This window comes from Pelophylax lessonae, assembly GCF_965119305.1.
Source record: "Pelophylax lessonae genome assembly, chromosome: 10".
NCBI classification, from domain to species: Eukaryota; Metazoa; Chordata; class Amphibia; order Anura; family Ranidae; genus Pelophylax; species Pelophylax lessonae.
Window position 1 is genome coordinate 202,953,995 of NC_138777.1, and position 20,790 is coordinate 202,974,784.

At 48.2% G+C, this 20,790-nt stretch overlaps 1 protein-coding gene across 4 annotated transcripts in view; it reads right to left on the reverse strand.

Annotated features, from left to right (window-relative positions):
- The window catches only part of NDRG4 (NDRG family member 4), a 65,412-nt gene that overhangs the window by 20,181 nt on the left and 24,441 nt on the right, over positions 1-20,790 (reverse strand). For 2 of the 4 annotated variants that reach the window (XM_082269911.1, XM_082269910.1), the window contains exons 2-3: positions 12,640-12,731; positions 9,087-9,134 (exon numbers count right to left, since the gene is read on the reverse strand). In XM_082269911.1, coding sequence (XP_082126037.1) covers positions 9,087-9,134; positions 12,640-12,731 — 140 coding nt within the window. Of the gene's footprint in view, positions 1-4,800; positions 4,956-9,086; positions 9,135-12,639; positions 12,732-20,790 lie in introns of those variants that run through there. The other 2 variants (XM_082269913.1, XM_082269912.1) reach the window with 1 other exon arrangement.

The window sequence follows — 20,790 nt, forward strand, 5'->3', positions numbered from 1 at the left end:
TCACATTTTGTTGCTTTGCAGACTGAAATGACGATAGACACAGTTGTTATTTTATCCAGCTATATTCCAAGTGAAAGATAACACCAACGTGTCAGAAATTATTTAAAAAAAAAAAAAAAAAAAAAAACAGAATCACTGAGTTAAAAAAAGGTTCACCCCCTCCAAAAATGACTTGTAAACTCAATCAGGTGTAGCTAATCACCTTCTCAATAGCACAAAAAGCCATTTGACTTTCAACTGTGATCAACTGTGGTCATTTTGATAAGTTCAGCACGAAAAAAAAAAAAAAAGCTTTCCTGGAGGATTTCAGTCCCCGATCGTGCAACTGAAACAAACAATCAACTATGGGATAAAGTTCTGGGATAAAGTTGTGGATAGGTTGTGGATAAGATGATGGATACAGAAAAAAAGTTCAAAGGCTTTATCAATGCCTAAAAGCAGAGTGAAGTCTATTATTAAGAAGTGGAAGGTATTTGGTAAAACACAGACCCTCCCTGGATCAGGACTTCGCTCCAAACTGGATGAAAGAGCCAGGAGGAAAATGGTCAGAGAGGCTACCAAGAGGCCTACAGCAACTAGGAATTTATGACAAACAGTGTTCATTGTGTGCATGTGACAACAATATCACAAATTCTCCATAAATGTGGCTTGTATGGGAGGTTTGCAAGAAAAATTCCACTCCTCAAGAAAGGCCACATGCAGTCACGGCTTGCACCTTGAAGATTCTGATGCCACATGGAAAAGGGTGTTATGTTCAGATGAGACTAAAACTGAATGATTTGGCCTCAACACCAAACAATATGTCTGTCGGAAATCCAATAAAGGTCACCATCCAAATACCACCATTCCTACAGTAAAGCATGAAGGTGGTGATGAGGAAAAGGGAAGCAGCCATTTTATTTATCACAGTGGTAATATCCTGTCATGGGGGTGTTTCTCTGCAGCAGGGACTGGAGCACATGTCAGGATAGAAGTAAGAATGGAAGGGGCAAAATACCATCAAATTCTTGAAGAAAATATTCTGCCAGAAAGTGATCTATGGGAAGAAGGTTTACCTTCCAACATGACAATGAGCCAAAGCACACAGCAAAAATGACCACACAGTGGTTAAAGGAGAAAAAATGTTAATGTCCTTGCATGGCCTAGTCAGAGCCCAGACTTAAACCCCATTCAAAATCTGTGGAATGACTTGAAAACTGCAGTTCACAAATGGTCACCATGAAATTTAACTGAACTTGAGCAGATCCTGAAAAGAAGAGTGGACAAATATTGCAAAGTCTAGATGTGCAAAGTTAGTAGAGACATATCCCAACATGCTAAAGCAGGACCGCTGATAGGGGGGGACCACCAGCCCTCTTTTAGGGGGCCCGAGCACACAGGGGGGCCCACACAGAGAGGGGGATTAGTGATGGACAACAAATACAGAAATCTTCCTCCAGCACCTGAATCTGATCTGTCCCTCTCCCTGCTATCAGCTTTTATCTGTTGAGAAAGAGACAGTTGTCCCTCACTAATCCCCCCTCCCTGTGTGGCCCCCCTCCCAGCACTTATCTCTGCTCAGGAGTTTATTTGTAAATTGTAACTTTGTTTCTCTCTGTCTCTCTGATCACTGAGCTCCAACTGCCCAGCCTGTATATTTTTCTCATGTCATCTTCTTTTTTATTTAACATAGTTTATTTTTTTAGATTTAGCAGGAATTATGCGAGTTATGTTATATTTGTGTCTGATAATAGTGATTTTGTTGTAATTTTAGCTAAATATATCTTTAATATTTTCTTGAGGGGGCCCTGCCAGGTAGTCTGTACGGGGCCCCGCGATTTCTAACAGCAGCCCTGCGCTAAAGGCTGTAATTAAAGCTATATGTGGTCCAACAAAATATGGACATGAGGGGGGTGATCCTTTTTCCAACTCACTGTTTATGTTTTTTTTTTTGTTTTTTTTCTGATATTCTAGTGTTATATATTTTACTTGGATGTTATAAATTGCACTGAGTAAAAACAGCTGGATAAACAAAAACTGTGAAGGAGTATGTACTAAAACTAGAGCACTCAGAATCTTGTGCAGCTGAGCGTAGTTTCTATGGAGAGCTGCACCAGATTTTTCACTCTCCAGTTTTAGTAAATCTCCCTGTTTCCGTCTTCAATTCAGGCTGCAATGCCACGCAAACGTGATTATTTTAAAGTGGGGTGATTCTTTTCAATACCCACTGTATGTAAAGAGGTTTATATCATGCAAAGATGTTCCAGCATGCAACCTATTTTTTTTTTTGTGTTGATTGGAGTTCACTTTTATCATTTGTACATTCTAGAGGTTTGTGGCAGTGTTGTATGATTATTTTTTTTTTATAATTTCAGGTGTGTAGAACACTTCATAGTACAAGTGACAGCAAAGATATAGATATCTATGTAAGCATCTTGGTTCATTATTGATTGCACAAGAGTTGTTCACTGTACATACCATCATCTCAGAGCTTCCACACCCACGGCATGACAGAGGACAGAAAAACGTGACATAGGACAAGTGAACGCAGAACAGGTCAACCTGATACAGTATACCTGGGCAAGGGAAGTCTCAAATGTACAAAGGGCAATCTAAGACAGGACAACTGGACACCAGAAAGGATCAACGACATGGGACAGGACCACCATACAGAACACAAGAATGGACAACCTGACAAGGAATAGGACAAATAGGCATAGGGCAGGAGAACAGGGAAAAGACAGGACAACCAGACAAAGGACAACTGTGTACCGGACAAGAGAACCGGACACAGGACAGGACAAAGTGTTACGGGACAGAACAACCAGACAGAAGACTGAGGAGCTTCATACAAGACAGGAGGACCAGACATGGTACAATCACATAGGACAGGGATTCTCAAACTACGGCCCTCCAGCTGTTGCGGAACTACACATCCCATGAGGCATTGTAAAACTCTGACATTCACAGACATGACTAGGCATGATGGGAATTGTAGTTCCTGAACAACTGGAGGGCCGTAGTTTGAAGACCCCTGACATAGGACAACACAGATGGGAAACTGGTGTATAATGAGTCCCCAGTCTGAACAGAAGAGACCAGATAGGGATGGGGTTGGATATTATAATGCAGGTAACCTCCACCTGATAACAGAGCTGAGAAGACTCTGAAGAGGATTTTTTATGTTAGAGATGACATTTAGACAGAGGTGACGGCACACTGCAGATTATAATGTAGAGCAGGCATGTCCAACCTGCGGCCCGGGGGCCGCATGCGGCCCGGAAACGCAGACAATGTGGCCCACTGCCCCCTGACAATTTTTTTTTTTTGCTGGGGAGGAAGTAAGTCAAATTGGGGGCACGGCCACAGCGGCTTCCAACTAACTGTAGGCAGAGGCTGCCTCGGATGGTAGCATCCACTAGTTGTGTTAAATTAGTGCTGGGGGGGGGTGCAGCAGCGCGGGAAGGGTGCGGCGGCGTTTTATTACTTATATACCTTAACTATAGTATATATTTTATATGCGGCCCGAGAACATTTCTCTACACTCAATGTGGCCCAGAGAAGCCACAAGGTTGGACACCCATGATGTAGAGCAACTTATACATTCTGGGATGGCAGAGATTACATCGCATACGTATACCGGAGGATGGATGGGACAAATACAGCATATACTACCGGCAGGGTACATATTATGGTCATGACATATATACCAGCAGGGTACATATTACGTTCATGACATATATACCGGCAGGGTATATATTACTGGTCCGGCAGGATCTTTATTAACTGCAGGGTAGAGATTACTGGTAGGCCTTTTTTTATTGGCAGTATATATATACTACCAGAAAGACAAATATGGAAATTAGAATTCACAGTTATTTTGTAATATTTCTGCAGTCAGGGTACATATGTAGAGATCAGAATACAAACACAGCTGATGATATACAGATGTGAAGTGAAGGACGGGCTGTATACTGGACAGCAGAGATATTGATGACACAGCAGACATTACATAGCAGATATGGGAGGGGATGGAAGGCTGGATAATATGTCAGATACAGGTCACACATAGACGCATAGCATCCTGCCATGTGCGCAGCACAGAGACGCAGAGCATCCTGCCATGTGCACAGCAGAGAGATGCAGAGCATCCTGACATATGTACAGCAGAAAGACACAAAGCATTCCGCCATGTGCCCAGCACAGAGATGCATTGCAACCTGACATGTGTTTAGTACAGAGATGCAGAGCATCCCGCCATGTGTCCAGCACAGATATGCAGAGCATCCTGATGTGTTTAGTACAGAGATGCAGAGCATCCTGACATGTGTACAGCACGGAGATGCAGAGCATCCCGCCATGTGCCCAGCACAGAGATGCAGACCATCCCACTGTGTGTTCAGCATGGAAATTCAGAGCATCCTGACAGGTGTACAGCCTAGAGATGCAGAGCATCTCAACAACGTGTCTAGCACAGAGGTGCAGAGCATCCAGATATGTGTTAAGCATAGAGACACATAGCATTCTTATGTGTTTAACACAGAGATGCAGAGCTTAGTACAAAGATGCAGAGCATTCGTACATGTGTTTAGTACAGAGATGCAGAGCATTCCTATATGTGTTTAGTACAGAGGCACAGAACATCCTGACCTGTGTGCTAAACTCCAAACACTCTCTTGTGCCTTTGTCTGTACTGTGACATTGGCAGTGGTTTGTGACCTTGAAGATGGGACATCTGGGGGGAATCCAGCACACAGATCCCCCACACAGCAGAAAATGTGCCCCCCTCCCCTTTAATATTGAGACCCCCCTATTACTCACCCCATCCCAGCACTCCGGCATGTCTAGGTGACACTGGGCGGACCTCAGGATAAAGTATATAGAGATGGCTGTAGACAGAGGCTGCTCAGCTGTGCAGTGCTTTATACAGCCTCTCCTCCTATATCCCCCCTCCCTCCTTTTACTGCAGAGACAGCAGCTGGCTGATTGGGCGACTCACACACCCTCCACCCACACACACTCATCTTTATGCAAACCCTGAACACCAGGGACGACCCCCCCCCCCCCCCCCCCGACATAACGCTGTACATAATACATGCAGATCGCTCTGTGTAAAATACAGCCACCATGTGGGACCAGACAGGAGTGGGCATATACTGTATATCCATATACGTGATTTAAATATATGAAGAATGGGAGGGGGAGAGATGAAAGGGTGGATCCCTGACACAGCACCTGGGAAAATAATATATATATTTGACCCATTGCACCAATGACCTACACCGCGGTAGATTTGGCACTGGCGGTTTTCAGTGTATGTGATATTGACTCAAATTTAGCACATGTATTACTAAGAACATTACTAATTGTGAGCCCAACTTTACCCCTAAACCTCAGTGTATCACTCAGAGCCAAAATAATCCTACTGATGATGGCAATATTTTGGCAATACACCAAATACACCAGCATGGGACAACCAGACACAGGACGGGACAACCAGACACAGGACAAGACAACCAGACACAGGACAAGACAACCAGACACAGGACAAGACAACCAGACACAGGACAAGACAACCAGACACAGGACAGGACAACCAGACACAGGACAGGACAACCAGACACAGGACAGGACAACCAGACACAGGACGGGACAACCAGACACAGGACGGGACAACCAGACACAGGACGGGACAACCAGACACAGGACGGGACAACCAGACACAGGACAGGACAGCCAGACACAGGACGGGACAGCCAGACACAAGACGGGTCAGCCAGACACAGGACAAGACAACCAGACACAGGACAAGACAACCAGACACAGGACAAGACAACCAGACACAGGACAAGACAACCAGACACAGGACGGGACAACCAGACACAGGACGGGACAACCAGACACAGGACGGGACAACCAGACACAGGACGGGACAACCAGACACAGGACAGGACAACCAGACACAAGACGGGACAACCAGACACAAGACGGGACAACCAGACACAAGACGGGACAACCAGACACAAGACGGGACAACCAGACACAAGACGGGACAACCAGACACAAGACGGGACAACCAGACACAGGACGGGACAGCCAGACACAGGACGGGACAGCCAGACACAGGACAAGACAACCAGACACAGGACAAGACAACCAGACACAGGACAAGACAACCAGACACAGGACGGGACAACCAGACACAGGACGGGACAACCAGACACAGGACGGGACAACCAGACACAAGACGGGACAACCAGACACAAGACGGGACAACCAGACACAAGACGGGACAACCAGACACAAGACGGGACAACCAGACACAGGACGGGACAGCCAGACACAAGACGGGTCAGCCAGACACAGGACAAGACAAACAGACACAGGACAAGACAACCAGACACAGGACAAGACAACCAGACACAGGACAAGACAACCAGACACAGGACAAGACAACCAGACACAGGACAAGACAACCAGACACAGGACAAGACAACCAGACACAGGACAAGACAACCAGACACAGGACGGGACAACCAGACACAAGACGGGACAACCAGACACAAGACGGGACAACCAGACACAAGACGGGACAACCAGACACAAGACGGGACAACCAGACAGAAGGCAAGATACAGGACAATTTGCTGAAAAGAAAGAACAACCTGACAGAAAAAAGGTTGACATAGGATAGGACAGCATGACATGGAGAAGGACAATGTGACACAGCACAGAACAACTTTACATAGGACCACATAACCTGACAGAGGAGAAGACAGTATGATGCTGAACAGGGCAACTTGACCCATCATGGGACAACCTGACACAGGATAGGACAACCTAAAACAAGGCAGGATACATTGACAGAGGGCATAACAACTTGACACAAGACAGGACAATGTGATGCAGGACAGGCTGGCATGACACATGACAGAAAAACCTTACACAGGACAGGAAAACTGGACACGGGAAAACACTATACAGGACAGGACAACATGACACAGGACAAACTGACACAAACTAGACAATGTGGCACAGGACAAGCAAACTTAAGCATGATGGGACAAAGATCACATGACCTAACACAGGACAGGACATGACAAGAAAACGCTTATACAGCACAGGAAAACAAGACACAGGACAAACTGATACAGTGCAAAACAACATGTCACAGGACAAGACTACATGTCACAGGACAAGCAAACCTAAACAGAATGGAAAAAGTAACAGACAACATGACACAGGATGACACAATGTGACACAGGACAATAAGATGCCGGTCAGGATAAGAGGAAACAAGGCAAGATCCTGCACAAATTGACACAGAACAGGACAACCTGACGTAAAACAGGATAATGTGATACAGGACAGGACAATGTGGCACAGGGTAGGACAACCTGACATAGGATGAGTCAACACATTGTAGGACAGGAAAAACAAAATGGGACAATCTGTCACAGGATGGGACAACCTGACTTAGGACAGTACAATGTGTTGTAGTTACAGGACAGAAGAACATAAGGAATGGAACAACGAGACACAAGAAAGGATAATGTAACTCTGGGCAGGACAATTTGATACAGGATGAAAAAACCTAACAGACAGAACAACATGACACGGGGCAGCACAGCCTGAAATAGGATAGGAAAACGTCACATAGGACAAGACAACCTGATACGGGACGGGACAGGACAACAAAAAGGATGGGAGAACCTGACGCAAGATAGGACAACCTCAAAAGACCACAAAACAAGTAAAGGACAGGACTGTTGTAAGACAGTACAATGTTATACAGGACCAGACAACCTGAGGCAGGACATGCCACAGCAGAGGACAATCTGACACAATACAGAACAACATAACACAGGATAGGACAGTATGACACAAGAAACAACAATGTAACACAATACAGGACCATGTTATACAGCATAGGACAACCTGAAACAGGACAGGACAATGTTATACTGGACCGGACAGCCTAACACAGGATGAGACAACATGACATAGGACCAGACAATGTAACACAATACAGGACCTTGTGACACAATCGAGGACAGCATGACACAGAAGAGGACAATGTAACATAATACAAGACACTGTGACACAGGATGAGATAAGGATGCAGGACAGGACAACCTACACAGGACGGGACAATGAGACAAAGGATTGGACAAGGTTTTACAGAACCAAACAACCTGACTCAGGACAGGTAAATGTGACACAGGAAAGAACAATGTAACACAATACAGGACAACCTGATACAGAATAGGACAGCATACAGGACAGGACAACCTAACACAGGGTGAAATAATGTAACACAATTCAGGACAATGTGACACAGGACAAGACAACCTGATACAGGACAAGAAAACATAAAACAATACAGGACAATGTGACACAAGATGAGACAAGATAACGCAGGACAGGAAAACCTGGCACAGGACAGGACAGGACAACATTATACAGAACCAGACAACCTGACAGAACAAGACAATCTGACACAGGAAAAGAACAATGTAACACAATATCCCAATGTAATACAGGATGGAACAACATGACACAGATAAGACAACCTGACACAGATAAGACAACCTGACACAGATAAGACAAAGTTATACAGAACCAGACAATCTGAGACAGGACGGGACAACATAATACAGGTTGAGACAATCTAACACAATGCAGGACAACGTGACACAGGATGGGACAATCTGACACAAGAACAATGTGACAGAATGGGACAACAACACACAGGAGGAGGCAACACGACACAGGAGGAGGCAACACGACACAGGAGGAGGCAACACGACAGAGGAGGAGGCAACACGACACAGGAGGAGGCAACACGACACAGGAGGAGGCAACACGACACAGGAGGAGGCAACACGACACAGGAGGAGGCAACACGACACAGGAGGAGGCAACACGACACAGGAGGAGGCAACACGACACAGGAGAGGACAATGTGAGCAGTATGGTTCCAACAATAGTTCTCAGTATGTAGTGACAAAGTGTATCGGTGGGAGGTATACATTGATCTTTTATACACCGTTTAGCAGAAAACAATTGACAATCAATAAAATATCTATATACAGAGGAAAACTCACCTTCCAGTCAGTGTCAGTGGATGCAGAGAGGAAAGTATCGGCTGATTCCTGAAAGCACAACAAATTGTGTTTAATACTACTAATCTCAATGAAAGACTCAATGCAGAATATCACTCCTAATACTTCACAAAGTATTACCACTAATACTAAACTCCTGGGTAAAGAAATGTTCCCTACAATGCAATGTTATATAGAATATCAAACCTCATGAATTGTAGACAATCACTCCTAAGTCTATTTTTCTTGAGCTTGTCCTATTTGTCCACTCCTAATACTACATGACTCTGTAGAATATTACTCCTAACCCTACACAACTCTGTAGAGTTTTACAACCAAACCCACATACCTCAATAGGGTATTATTCTTAACCCCGCATGACTCCGTATAGTATTACTCCTAATATTACATATCAGTAGAGTATTACTCCTAATCCTCAGACATCTGTAGAGCATTAATCCTAATCCTGTATGACTCTGTAGAGCACCTGTGTCAAACACGAGCCAAACCTGGCCCACCAGATAATGTCACGTGGCCCTTGCACCTTTCCTGCAGCACCGCCCTTGTCTCTGCCCCCACCTTATTCCAGCAATTGGCAGCAGAGAGGAGGACAGAACTCCTCCGCCAGATCCTATGGTTCTCCATCCATGTCTTTGCAATTTCCAACCCCCCCGTCTTCGAAGTTGGCAGCAGAGAGGACGACAGACAGAACTCTGTGCAGCTGCAGCACCCCCTCATCTCTGCCTCTCCTGGTCTCAGCATTCAGCAGACTACTCTGGCAGCTGACTCCAGATCTCCTCTGGTCCTCCTCCAGACCCTGCACCTTTTGCATCCCATCCTAACCCCCCGGCTTCTTTCCAGCAGCAGCACATAGTAAGGAGTGGGTGCACTGTGATGTAAGGGAGGGTAGCGTACTCTTGACTTCTGATGGTGGGGGGTGGGGAAGCTTGACATCTTATGTAAGGTAGGGCAGGGCTGTCTTTAACACAGGACAAAAGGGGCAGCTTCCCCAGGTCCATTCATTTGTGTGTGGCCCAAAGCAGCTGACCCTTGAGCCTGCACTGCCCACAAATAGTTGATTAGTGAATTTGGGAGGGCTCAAGAAAACGTTAGCCCATAGTCCAATCAATAATAATGACGGCCCTGGGAAGGGGTACTCTGGAAATCTAGTCTTACAGATAAAACTGGCCCTTTGAGGGCATTCATAATGCTAATGCTGCGCATAATGAAACGGAGTTTGACACCCATCCACAGTATCACTCCTAATCCAGAATTCATTTATACAGTATTACTGCTAATCCTGCATGACTCTATAGAGTATCACTCCTAATCCTACACAGATTTGTAAAAAATATTACTCCTAATCTTATATGACGCAGCAGAGTATCACTCCTAATCTTACATGACTCAGCAGAGTATCACTCCTAATCTTACATGACTCAGCAGAGTATCACTCCTAATCTTATATGACTAAGCAGAGTATCACTCCTAATCTTACATGACTCAGCAGAGTATCACTCCTAATCTTACATGACTCAGCAGAGTATCACTCCTAATCTTACATGACTCAGCAGAGTATCACTCCTAATCTTACATGACTCAGCAGAGTATCACTCCTAATCTTACATGACTCAGCAGAGTATCACTCATAATCTTACATGACTCAGCAGAGTATCACTCCTAATCTTATATGGATTTGTAAAATATTACTCCTATCCTACATGACTCTTCTTTCATTAATACTACAAATGATGCTTTACAATCTTTAGCTGGAATACAGATTCTTACAAAAATTGTTCATTATCAGATATACAATAATCAATAATAATAATAATAATAATAATAATGACACCTTCTCGGTGTATATACCAGATGAACAGTTTTTTTTTTTTTTTTTGAATGTAGGAAAGGAAGACAAGAAGACATTTCTGTACGGTTTGTCATTTTAGTAAATTAGCTAAGTGAGGGTAGAGAGAAGGTAGATCTGTAGGTGGGTGTAGGTAAGTGAGGTTGCAGAGAAGGGGGATCTGCAAAGGGTGAAGGGCAGGGAGATCTGCAGGTGGATGTAGGTAAGTGAAGGTGAAGGGAAAGGAGATCTGCAGGTGGATGTAGGTAAGTGAAGGTGAAGGGAAAGGAGATCTGCAGGTGGATGTAGGTTAAGTGAAGGTGAAGGGAAAGGAGATCTGCAGGTGGATGTAGGTAAGTGAAGGTGAAGGGAAAGGAGATCTGCAGGTGGATGTAGGTAAGTGAAGGTGAAAGGAAAGGAGATCTGAGAGCGGATGTAGGTAAGTGAGGTGAAGGAAAGGTAGATCTGCAGGTACAGGTATAGGTTAAATGAGGAATAAGGAAATATGGATCTTCCAGGGGGTGTAGGTAAGGGAGAGTGCAGGGAAGGGAGATCTGCAAGTAGGTGTAGGTAAAGGAGGGTTCAGGGAAGGGAGATCTGCAGGAGGATGTAGGTAAGTGAAGGTGAAGGGAAATGAGATCTGAGGGTGGATGTAGGTAAGTGAGGGTAAAGGAAAGGTAGATCTGCGGGCGGGTGTAGGCTAAGTAAGGATTAAGGAAAGATAGATCTGCAGGTGGGTGTAGGTAAGAGAGAAGGCAGGGAAGGGAGATCTGCAGGTGGATGTAGGTAAGTGAAGGTGAAGGGAAAGGAGATCTGAGGGTGGATGTAGGTAAGTGAGGGTAAAGGAAAGGTAGATCTGCCGGTAGGTGTAGGTTAAGTGAGGATTAAGGAAAGATAGATCTGCGGGCGGGTGTAGGCTAAGTAAGGATTACGGAATGATAGATCTGCGGGGTGGGTGTAGTCTAAATAAGGATTAAGGAAAGATAGATCTGCAGGTGGGTGTAGGTAAGAGAGAAGGCAGGGAAGGGAGATCTGCAGGTGGGTGTAGGTAAGTGAAGGCGAAGGGAAAGGAGATCTGCAGGTGGGTGTAGGCAAGTAAGGGGAAAGGAATGGTAGATCTGCAGGTGGATGTAGGTTAAGTGAGGATTAAGGAAACATAGATCTGCAGGTGGGTGTAGCTATAGGAAAAGTGCCAGGAAGGGAGATCTGCAGGTGGGAATGGGAATTCTGTATGTGCTGCATATGGGTGTAGGTACAGGAGGGTTAAGGGAAGTGAGATCTGGAAGTGGGTGTAGGTAGTGAGGGTGTAGAGAGAGGGTAGGTACAAGTGGGATTCGGTAAGTGAGGGTGCAGGGAGAGGACACATGCTGGTGGGTGAAGATAAGTGAGGGTTTGGGGAGAGGATAGGTACAAGTTGAAATAGGTGAGGGTGCAGGGAGAGGTGTGGGTGGGAGTAGGTAAGTGAGGGTGCAGGGAGAGAAGAGGTGCGAGTGATAGTACCTAAGTGAAGGTGCAGGGAGAGGATACATGCTGGTGAGTGTAGGTAGGTGGAGGAGTTTAAGGAAAGGGTAGGTGTTGGTGGGTGTAGGTAAGTGAGAAAGCAGAGAGAGGAAAGGTGTGGGTGGGTGAAGGTAAGTGGGGGTTCAGGGAGAGGATTGGTGCTGGTGGGTGTCAGTGATGTTGCAGGAGCACAGCCTCGGTGGCACTCACCATCTCAGTGTCTTGCCCTCTCAGTAGGGGTTTCTCTTCAGGGAAGCGCAGCTCACTCATTCCCGAAATACTGAGCTCCGGCAGCAGCAAACCTGCAGAATAACACGGAACAATTCACCGGGACAGCAACCTGCAGACAATATCTGCCCCACTACTCAACCTGCAGACAATATCTGCCCCACTACTCAACCTGCAGACAATATCTGCCCCACTACTCAACCTGCAGACAATATCTGCCCCACTACTCAACCTGCAGACAATATCTGCCCCAATACTCAACCTGCAGACAATATCTGCCCCACTACTCAACCTTCAGACAATATCTGCCCCACTACTCAACCTGCAGACAATATCTGCCCCACTACTCAACCTGCAGACAATATGGGATATTAAAAAAAAGTCGGTATAGAAAATCAGAGTACTGATAAAGGGTCTCGGTGTAGACAGCAAGGATATTGATGAGAAGTCACAGTACAGACAGTCAGGGTATTGAGCTTTCTTGGTATAGACAGCCAGGATATTGATGAGAAGTCACAGTACAGACAGTCAGGGTATTGAGGTTTCTCGGTATAGACAGCCAGGATATTGATGAGAAGTCTCAGTACAGAAGGTCAGGGTATTGAGGTGTCTTGGTTTATACAGTCAGAATATTGATGAGGTGTTTTGGTGTAGACAGTCAGGGCACTGATGTGGTATCTTGGTAATGACAGTCGGGCTAGTGATGAGGGGTCTCGGTGTAGACAGTCGATGTATTGATGAGAGGTCTCAGTATTGACAGTCAGGGTATTAAATGAGGGGTCTCAGTATTGACAGTCGAGGGTATTGATGAGGGGTCTTGGATAGAGACAGCCAGGATAATGATGAGATGTCTCGCTTTAGACAGTGGGGTATTGAGAGTTTTTAGAATAGACAGTCAGGATTATGATGAGGGGTCTCAGATAGAAACACTAAGGGTATTGATTAGGTGTATCGGTATAGACAGTGGGGGTATTGATGAGGGATCTCAGTATAGACAGTCGGGATGTTGATCAGGGGTCTCATACAGAGACAGTCGGGGTACTGATGAGGTATCTTGGTGTAGACAGTCAGGGTACTGATGAGGTGTCTCAGTATAGAGAGTCGGAGTATTGAGTAGCAGTCTTAGTTTAGAGACAGTCAGGATATTGATGAGGTGTCTCAGAGAGAGACAGTCAGGGTATTGATGAGGTGTCTCAGATAGAGACTGTCAGGGTACTGATGAGGTGTCTCAGTATAGACAGTCGGAGTATTGAGTAGGGGTCTTAGTTTAGAGACAGTCAGGATATTGATGAGGTGTCTCAGAGAGAGACGGTCAGGGTATTGATGAGGTGTCTCAGTATAGAACAGTCAGGGTATTGATGAGGTGTCTCAGTATAGAACAGTCAGGGTATTGATGAGGTGTCTCAGTATAGAACAGTCAGGGTATTGATGAGGTGTCTCAGTATAGACAGTCAGGGTACTGATGAGGTGTCTCAGTATAGACAGTCAGGGTACTGATGAGGTGTCTCAGTATAGAACAGTCAGGGTATTGATGAGGTGTCTCAGTATAGACAGTCAGGGTACTGATGAGGTGTCTCAGTATAGAACAGTCAGGGTATTGATGAGGTGTCTCAGTATAGAACAGTCAGGCTATTGATGAGCGTCTCAGTATAGAATAGTCAGGGTATTGATGAGATGTCTTTGATAAAGACAGTCAGGGTATTGATAAGAGGCCTTAGTATAGACAGTCAGGATATTGAGGAGAGGTCTTGGATAGAGACAATCAAGGTATTGATAAGCTGTATAGGATAGAGACAGTCAGGGCACTGATGAGGTCTCTTGGTTAGAGACAGTCGGTCTCCGATGTTTGCTGACTCACCCTGGTGTCACAGTGAGGTGCGATCAGTTACGTAGTTTCTGATTGGAAACTGTGAACTTCCAGCTGCTGAATATTCTCCTGAGAAACCTCAATATAACCCTCTATATATCCCTTATCTGTATATAAACCTAATCTCTATATACACCTCAGTCCCCTTCTATATACCTCTCATCTCTATAGAACCCCCAGCCCCCTTCTATATACTCATCTCTATATACCCTCTCCCTCTAAATACCCCTCTATATACCCCACATCCCCTTTATACACATCCCAGCCCTCTCTATATACCCCTCATCTCTAATATTCCCCTCAGCCCTCCTCTATATACCCCACCTTCCTCATATACCCTTTATCCTCTTCACAATTTACCCCTCACCCACTCCTCTATATACCCCTCGTTTCCCAATATACACCTTACCTTCTTCCTCTTATGTACCCCTCATCCCCCAATGTATCTTTTATCCCTGAATAGACCCCCTCCTCTCTCCCTTTTGTATATATCTTTAATTTCTTAATATTCCCTTCAATACACCCCTTAATATATCATTCATCTCTCCTCCTGTATATACCCCTCTCCCCAATATACACTTCATCCACCTCCTTTATATATTCCCTCAATAAATCCCTCTCCCCATTATCCCCAAATGATACCCCTAATCCCTCAATGTATCTTCATCCAACCCTCTTCAATATTTACCCCTCCTTTATATAGCCCCTCAATAATGCTCACCCCCACCTCAATATAGCCCTCATTCCCTGTATATCTTTCTATATATATATATATATATATATATATATACCCCTTCCCCCCCCCCTTTCTTCTAAACAGCCCTCCCCCACCCTACCATCCCCTCCTCTATTTATCTCTCTCCCACCAATATACCTTCATGGTAAGCCTCAGTAAAGCCCCCACCCCAACACCCTCCAAATATTCAGCACCCTCCACCTCCTAAAGATATACATATCATATCACTGACACCTCCAGCTCCTCCGTCTCCCCACCTGTCCTCTGCTTGCCTGCCCTGAAAATCCCTCATTTTGACATTTCCCCCCACTATTTACCCCAGCCTCCCCATTCCAATCTTCCATCCCTCTTCTACAACCTCTAAATGATCCCCCAGCTTCCCTCAGTGCTACATTTCCAGCCTCCCATTCTGCATGGAGTGCGAAAGTTGCCATCTCTGAACTTCCAGCAGCTGCAGTAATCCTATCTCATGCTGCAGCAGCTGCGATTGTGACGGGTTCTGTGCTCCGGATGGACACTCACCTCTCTCCTCCCCATGCCACAGAGACATCAGGGAGGAAAACATCTTCTAGCATCTGCATGCAGAGCCCTGACTCAATCCTCGCTCTCTGCCAACAGACTACACCCATCCCTCTCACTGCCAGATCCACCCTCCCCCTACCGGGCACAAACCTCACACCCACCTGTGCCCTACACCACCGACCCTCCTCCACCTGACTCCATCCTCACACCCACCGCTGCTTTACACTACCGATCCTCCTCCACCTGACACCATCCTTACCCCCACCTCTGCTCTACACCACCGACCCTCCTCCACCTGACTCCATTCTTACTCCCACCCTCCTACACCTGACACCATCCTTACACCAACCTCTGCTCTATACCGTTGACCCTCCTCCACCTGACACCATCCTCACACCCACCTCTGCTCTACACCACCGACCCGCCTCCACCTGACACCATCCTCACATCCACCTCTGCTCTACACCACCGACCCTCCTCCACCTGACACCATCCTCATACCCACCCCTGCTCTACACCACGACCCTCCTCCACCTGACACCATCCTCATACCCACCCCTGCTCTACACCACGACCCTCCTCCACCTGACACCATCCTCACATCCACCTCTGCTCTACACCACCGACCCTCCTCCACCTGACACCATCCTCATACCCACCCCTGCTCTACACCACCGACCCTCCTCCACCTGACTCCATCCTCACACCCACCTCTGCTTTACACCACCGACCCCCCTCCACCTGACACCATCCTCATACCCACCTGTGCCCTACACCACCGACCCTCCTCCACCTGACTCCATCCTCACACCCACCTTTGCTCTACACATATACCGACCCTCCTCCACCTGACACCATCCTCATACCCACCCCTGCTCTACACCACCGACCCTCCTCCACTTGACACCATCCTCACACCCACCTCTGCTCTATACCACCGACCCCCCTCCACCTGACACCATCCTCATACCCACCTCTGCTCTACACCACCGACCCCCCTCCACCTCACTCCATTCTTACTCCCACCCTCCTCCACCTGACTCCATCCTCACACCTACCTCTGCTCTACACCACCGACCCTCCTCCACCTGACACCATCCTCATACCCACCCCTGCTCTACACCACGACCCTCCTCCACCTGACACCATCCTCACACCCACCTCTGCTCTACACCACCGACCCCCCTCCACCTGACTCCATTCTTACTCCCACCCTCCTCCACCTGACTCCATCCTCACACCTACCTCTGCTCTACACCACCGACCCTCCTCCACCTGACACCATCCTCACACCCACCGCTGCTTTACACTACCGATCCTCCTCCACCTGACACCATCCTTACCCCCACCTCTGCTCTACATCACTGACCCCCTCCACCTGACTCCATTCTTACTCCCACCCTCCTACACCTGACACCATCCTTACACCAACCTCTGCTCTATACCGTTGACCCTCCGCCACCTGACTCCATCCTCACACCCACCTCTGCTCTACACCACCGACCCGCCTCCACCTGACACCATCCTCACACCCACCTCTGCTCTACACCACCGACCCCCCTCCACCTGACACCATCCTCATACCCACCTCTGCTCTACACCACCGACCCCCCTCCACCTGACACCATTCTTACTCCCACCCTCCTCCACCTGACTCCATCCTCACACCTACCTCTGCTCTATACCACCGACCCCCCTCCACCTGACACCATCCTCATACCCACCTCTGCTCTACACCACCTCACTCCATTCTTACTCCCACCCTCCTCCACCTGACTCCATCCTCACACCTACCTCTGCTCTACACCACCGACCCTCCTCCACCTGACACCATCCTCATACCCACCCCTGCTCTACACCACGACCCTCCTCCACCTGACACCATCCTCACACCCACCTCTGCTCTACACCACCGACCCCCCTCCACCTGACTCCATTCTTACTCCCACCCTCCTCCACCTGACTCCATCCTCACACCTACCTCTGCTCTACACCACCGACCCTCCTCCACCTGACACCATCCTCACACCCACCGCTGCTTTACACTACCGATCCTCCTCCACCTGACACCATCCTTACCCCCACCTCTGCTCTACATCACTGACCCCCTCCACCTGACTCCATTCTTACTCCCACCCTCCTACACCTGACACCATCCTTACACCAACCTCTGCTCTATACCGTTGACCCTCCGCCACCTGACTCCATCCTCACACCCACCTCTGCTCTACACCACCGACCCGCCTCCACCTGACACCATCCTCACACCCACCTCTGCTCTACACCACCGACCCCCCTCCACCTGACACCATCCTCATACCCACCTCTGCTCTACACCACCGACCCCCCTCCACCTGACACCATTCTTACTCCCACCCTCCTCCACCTGACTCCATCCTCACACCTACCTCTGCTCTACACCACCGACCCTCCTCCACCTGACACCATCCTCACACCCACCGCTGCTTTACACTACCGATCCTCCTCCACCTGACACCATCCTTACCCCCACCTCTGCTCTACATCACCAACCCTCCTCCACCTGACTCCATTCTTACTCCCACCCTCCTACACCTGACACCATCCTTACACCAACCTCTGCTTTATACCGTTGACCCTCCTCCACCTGACTCCATCCTCACACCCACCTCTGCTCCACACCAGTGACCCTCCTACACCTAACACCATCCTCACACCAACCTCTGCTCTACACTACCGACTCTCCTCCACCTGACACCATCGTTACATCCACCTCTGCTCTACACCACCGACCCGCCTCCACCTGACTCCATCCTCACACCCACCTCTGCTCCACACCAGTGACCCTCCTACACCTAACACCATCCTCACACCAACCTCTGCTCTACACTACCGACTCTCCTCCACCTGACACCATCGTTACATCCACCTCAGCTCTACACCACCGACCTTCCTCCAGCTGACACCATCCTCACACCCACCTCTGCTCCACACCAGTGACCCTCCTCCACCTGACACCATCCTTACACCCACCTCTGCTCTACACCACGACCCTCCTCCACCTGACACCATCTTCATACCCACCTCTGCTCTACACTACCAACCCTCCTCCACCTGACACCTTCCTCACACCCACCTCTGCTCAGCACCACCGACTCTCCTCCACCTGACACCATCCTTACACCAACCTCTGCTCTACACCACGACCCTCCTCCACCTGACACCTTCCTCATACCCACCTCTGCTCTACACCACCGACCCTCCTCCACCTGACTCCATCCTCATACTCACCTCTGCTCTACACCACCAACCCTCCTCCACCTGACACCTTCCTCACACCCACCTCTGCTCAGCACCACCGACTCTCCTCCACCTGACACCATCCTCACAACCACCTCTGCTCTACACCACCGACCCTCCTCCACCTGACACCATCCTCACACCCACCTCTGCTCTACACCACCGACCCTCCTCCACCTGACACCATCCTCACACCCACCTCTGCTCCACACCACTGGCCCTCCTCCACCTGACACCATCCTCACAACCACCTCTGCTCTACACCACCGACCCTCCTCCACCTGACACCATCCTCACACCCACCTCTGCTCCACACCACTGGCCCTCCTCCACCTGACACCATCCTCATACCCACCCCTGTCCTACACCACAACTCTCCTCCACCTTACACCATCCTCACATCCACCTCCTTCCTAGACCATTACCCACCTCCACCTGACTCCATCACTGCTCTACGCCACCAACCCTCCTCCACCTGACACCATCCTCACACCAATCTCTGCTCAGCACAACAGACCCTCCTAGGCCGGACACCTTCACACCCACTTCGGCTCAGCACTACCGACCCTCCTCCACCTGACACCATCCTTACACCCACCTTTGCCCTACACTATCGACCCACCTTCACCTTCGCCCTACCTTGTTGTCTTCATATCCAACTCTGCCTTACACCACTGATCCTCCTTCACCTGACATCATCCCCACATAAAACTCTGTTCTACACCACCAACTCTCTCCACCCGATACTGTCCTCACCCCTACCTCTGTCCTACACCATGACCCTCCTCCACCTGACACCGTCCTCACACCCACCTCTGTCCTACACCACTGATCCTCCTCCACCTGACACCATCCTCACACCCACCTCTGCCCTACACCACTGATCCTCCTCCACCGGACACCATCCTCACACCCACCTCTGCCCTACACCACTGATCCTCCTCCACCGGACACCATCCTCACACCCACCTCTGCCCCCCATTCCAGACCTCCCTCAATATGACACGTTCCTCACACCCACCTCTGCCCTACACCACTGATCCTCCTCCACCGGACACCATCCTCACACCCACCTCTGCCCTACACCGCTGATCACAACCTAAACCTACACCACTAATTCCCCTCTCCTAAACTAGCCACCTCTGCCCTAAACCACAGTCTCATATTGCCATAATCACATCCCACCACCTCTGCCCTGAATCACCAACCCTTCTCCACCTGATGCTATTCTTACACCCGCGATCTCTAGCCTACATTAACATCTCCTCTGGACCTCACACCATCCTCACACCCGTCCACTTCTGCCCTAGACCTCCAACTATTCTTCATCTTCACACACAGCCCCTCTTCTTTACACCACCAACCATCTACTACATCATACCATTCTTACAATCAACCCCCTCTGCTCTTTACCACCAGCTCTTCTCACCTGAAAATCTTCACTCCTGGCTACCTCCGCCGGCAGCACCTACCTTCCTGACAGCTGACACCACCAAGCCACCTGTGCCTTATAACATTGCCGTTCTCCACTTGACAATCTTCAGACCCTGCCACCTCTGCCCTGAAACGCTGCCCTCCTCAACCTGACACTCTCTTCATGTATAGTATCTTCTACTCTATACCTCTACTCTAAAGCACTGACCATCCACCACATGACATCATCTTTATACACATCCAATCTGTCCTATATCACTGATTCTCTTCAAACAGTCATAACCTGCCAAAATCT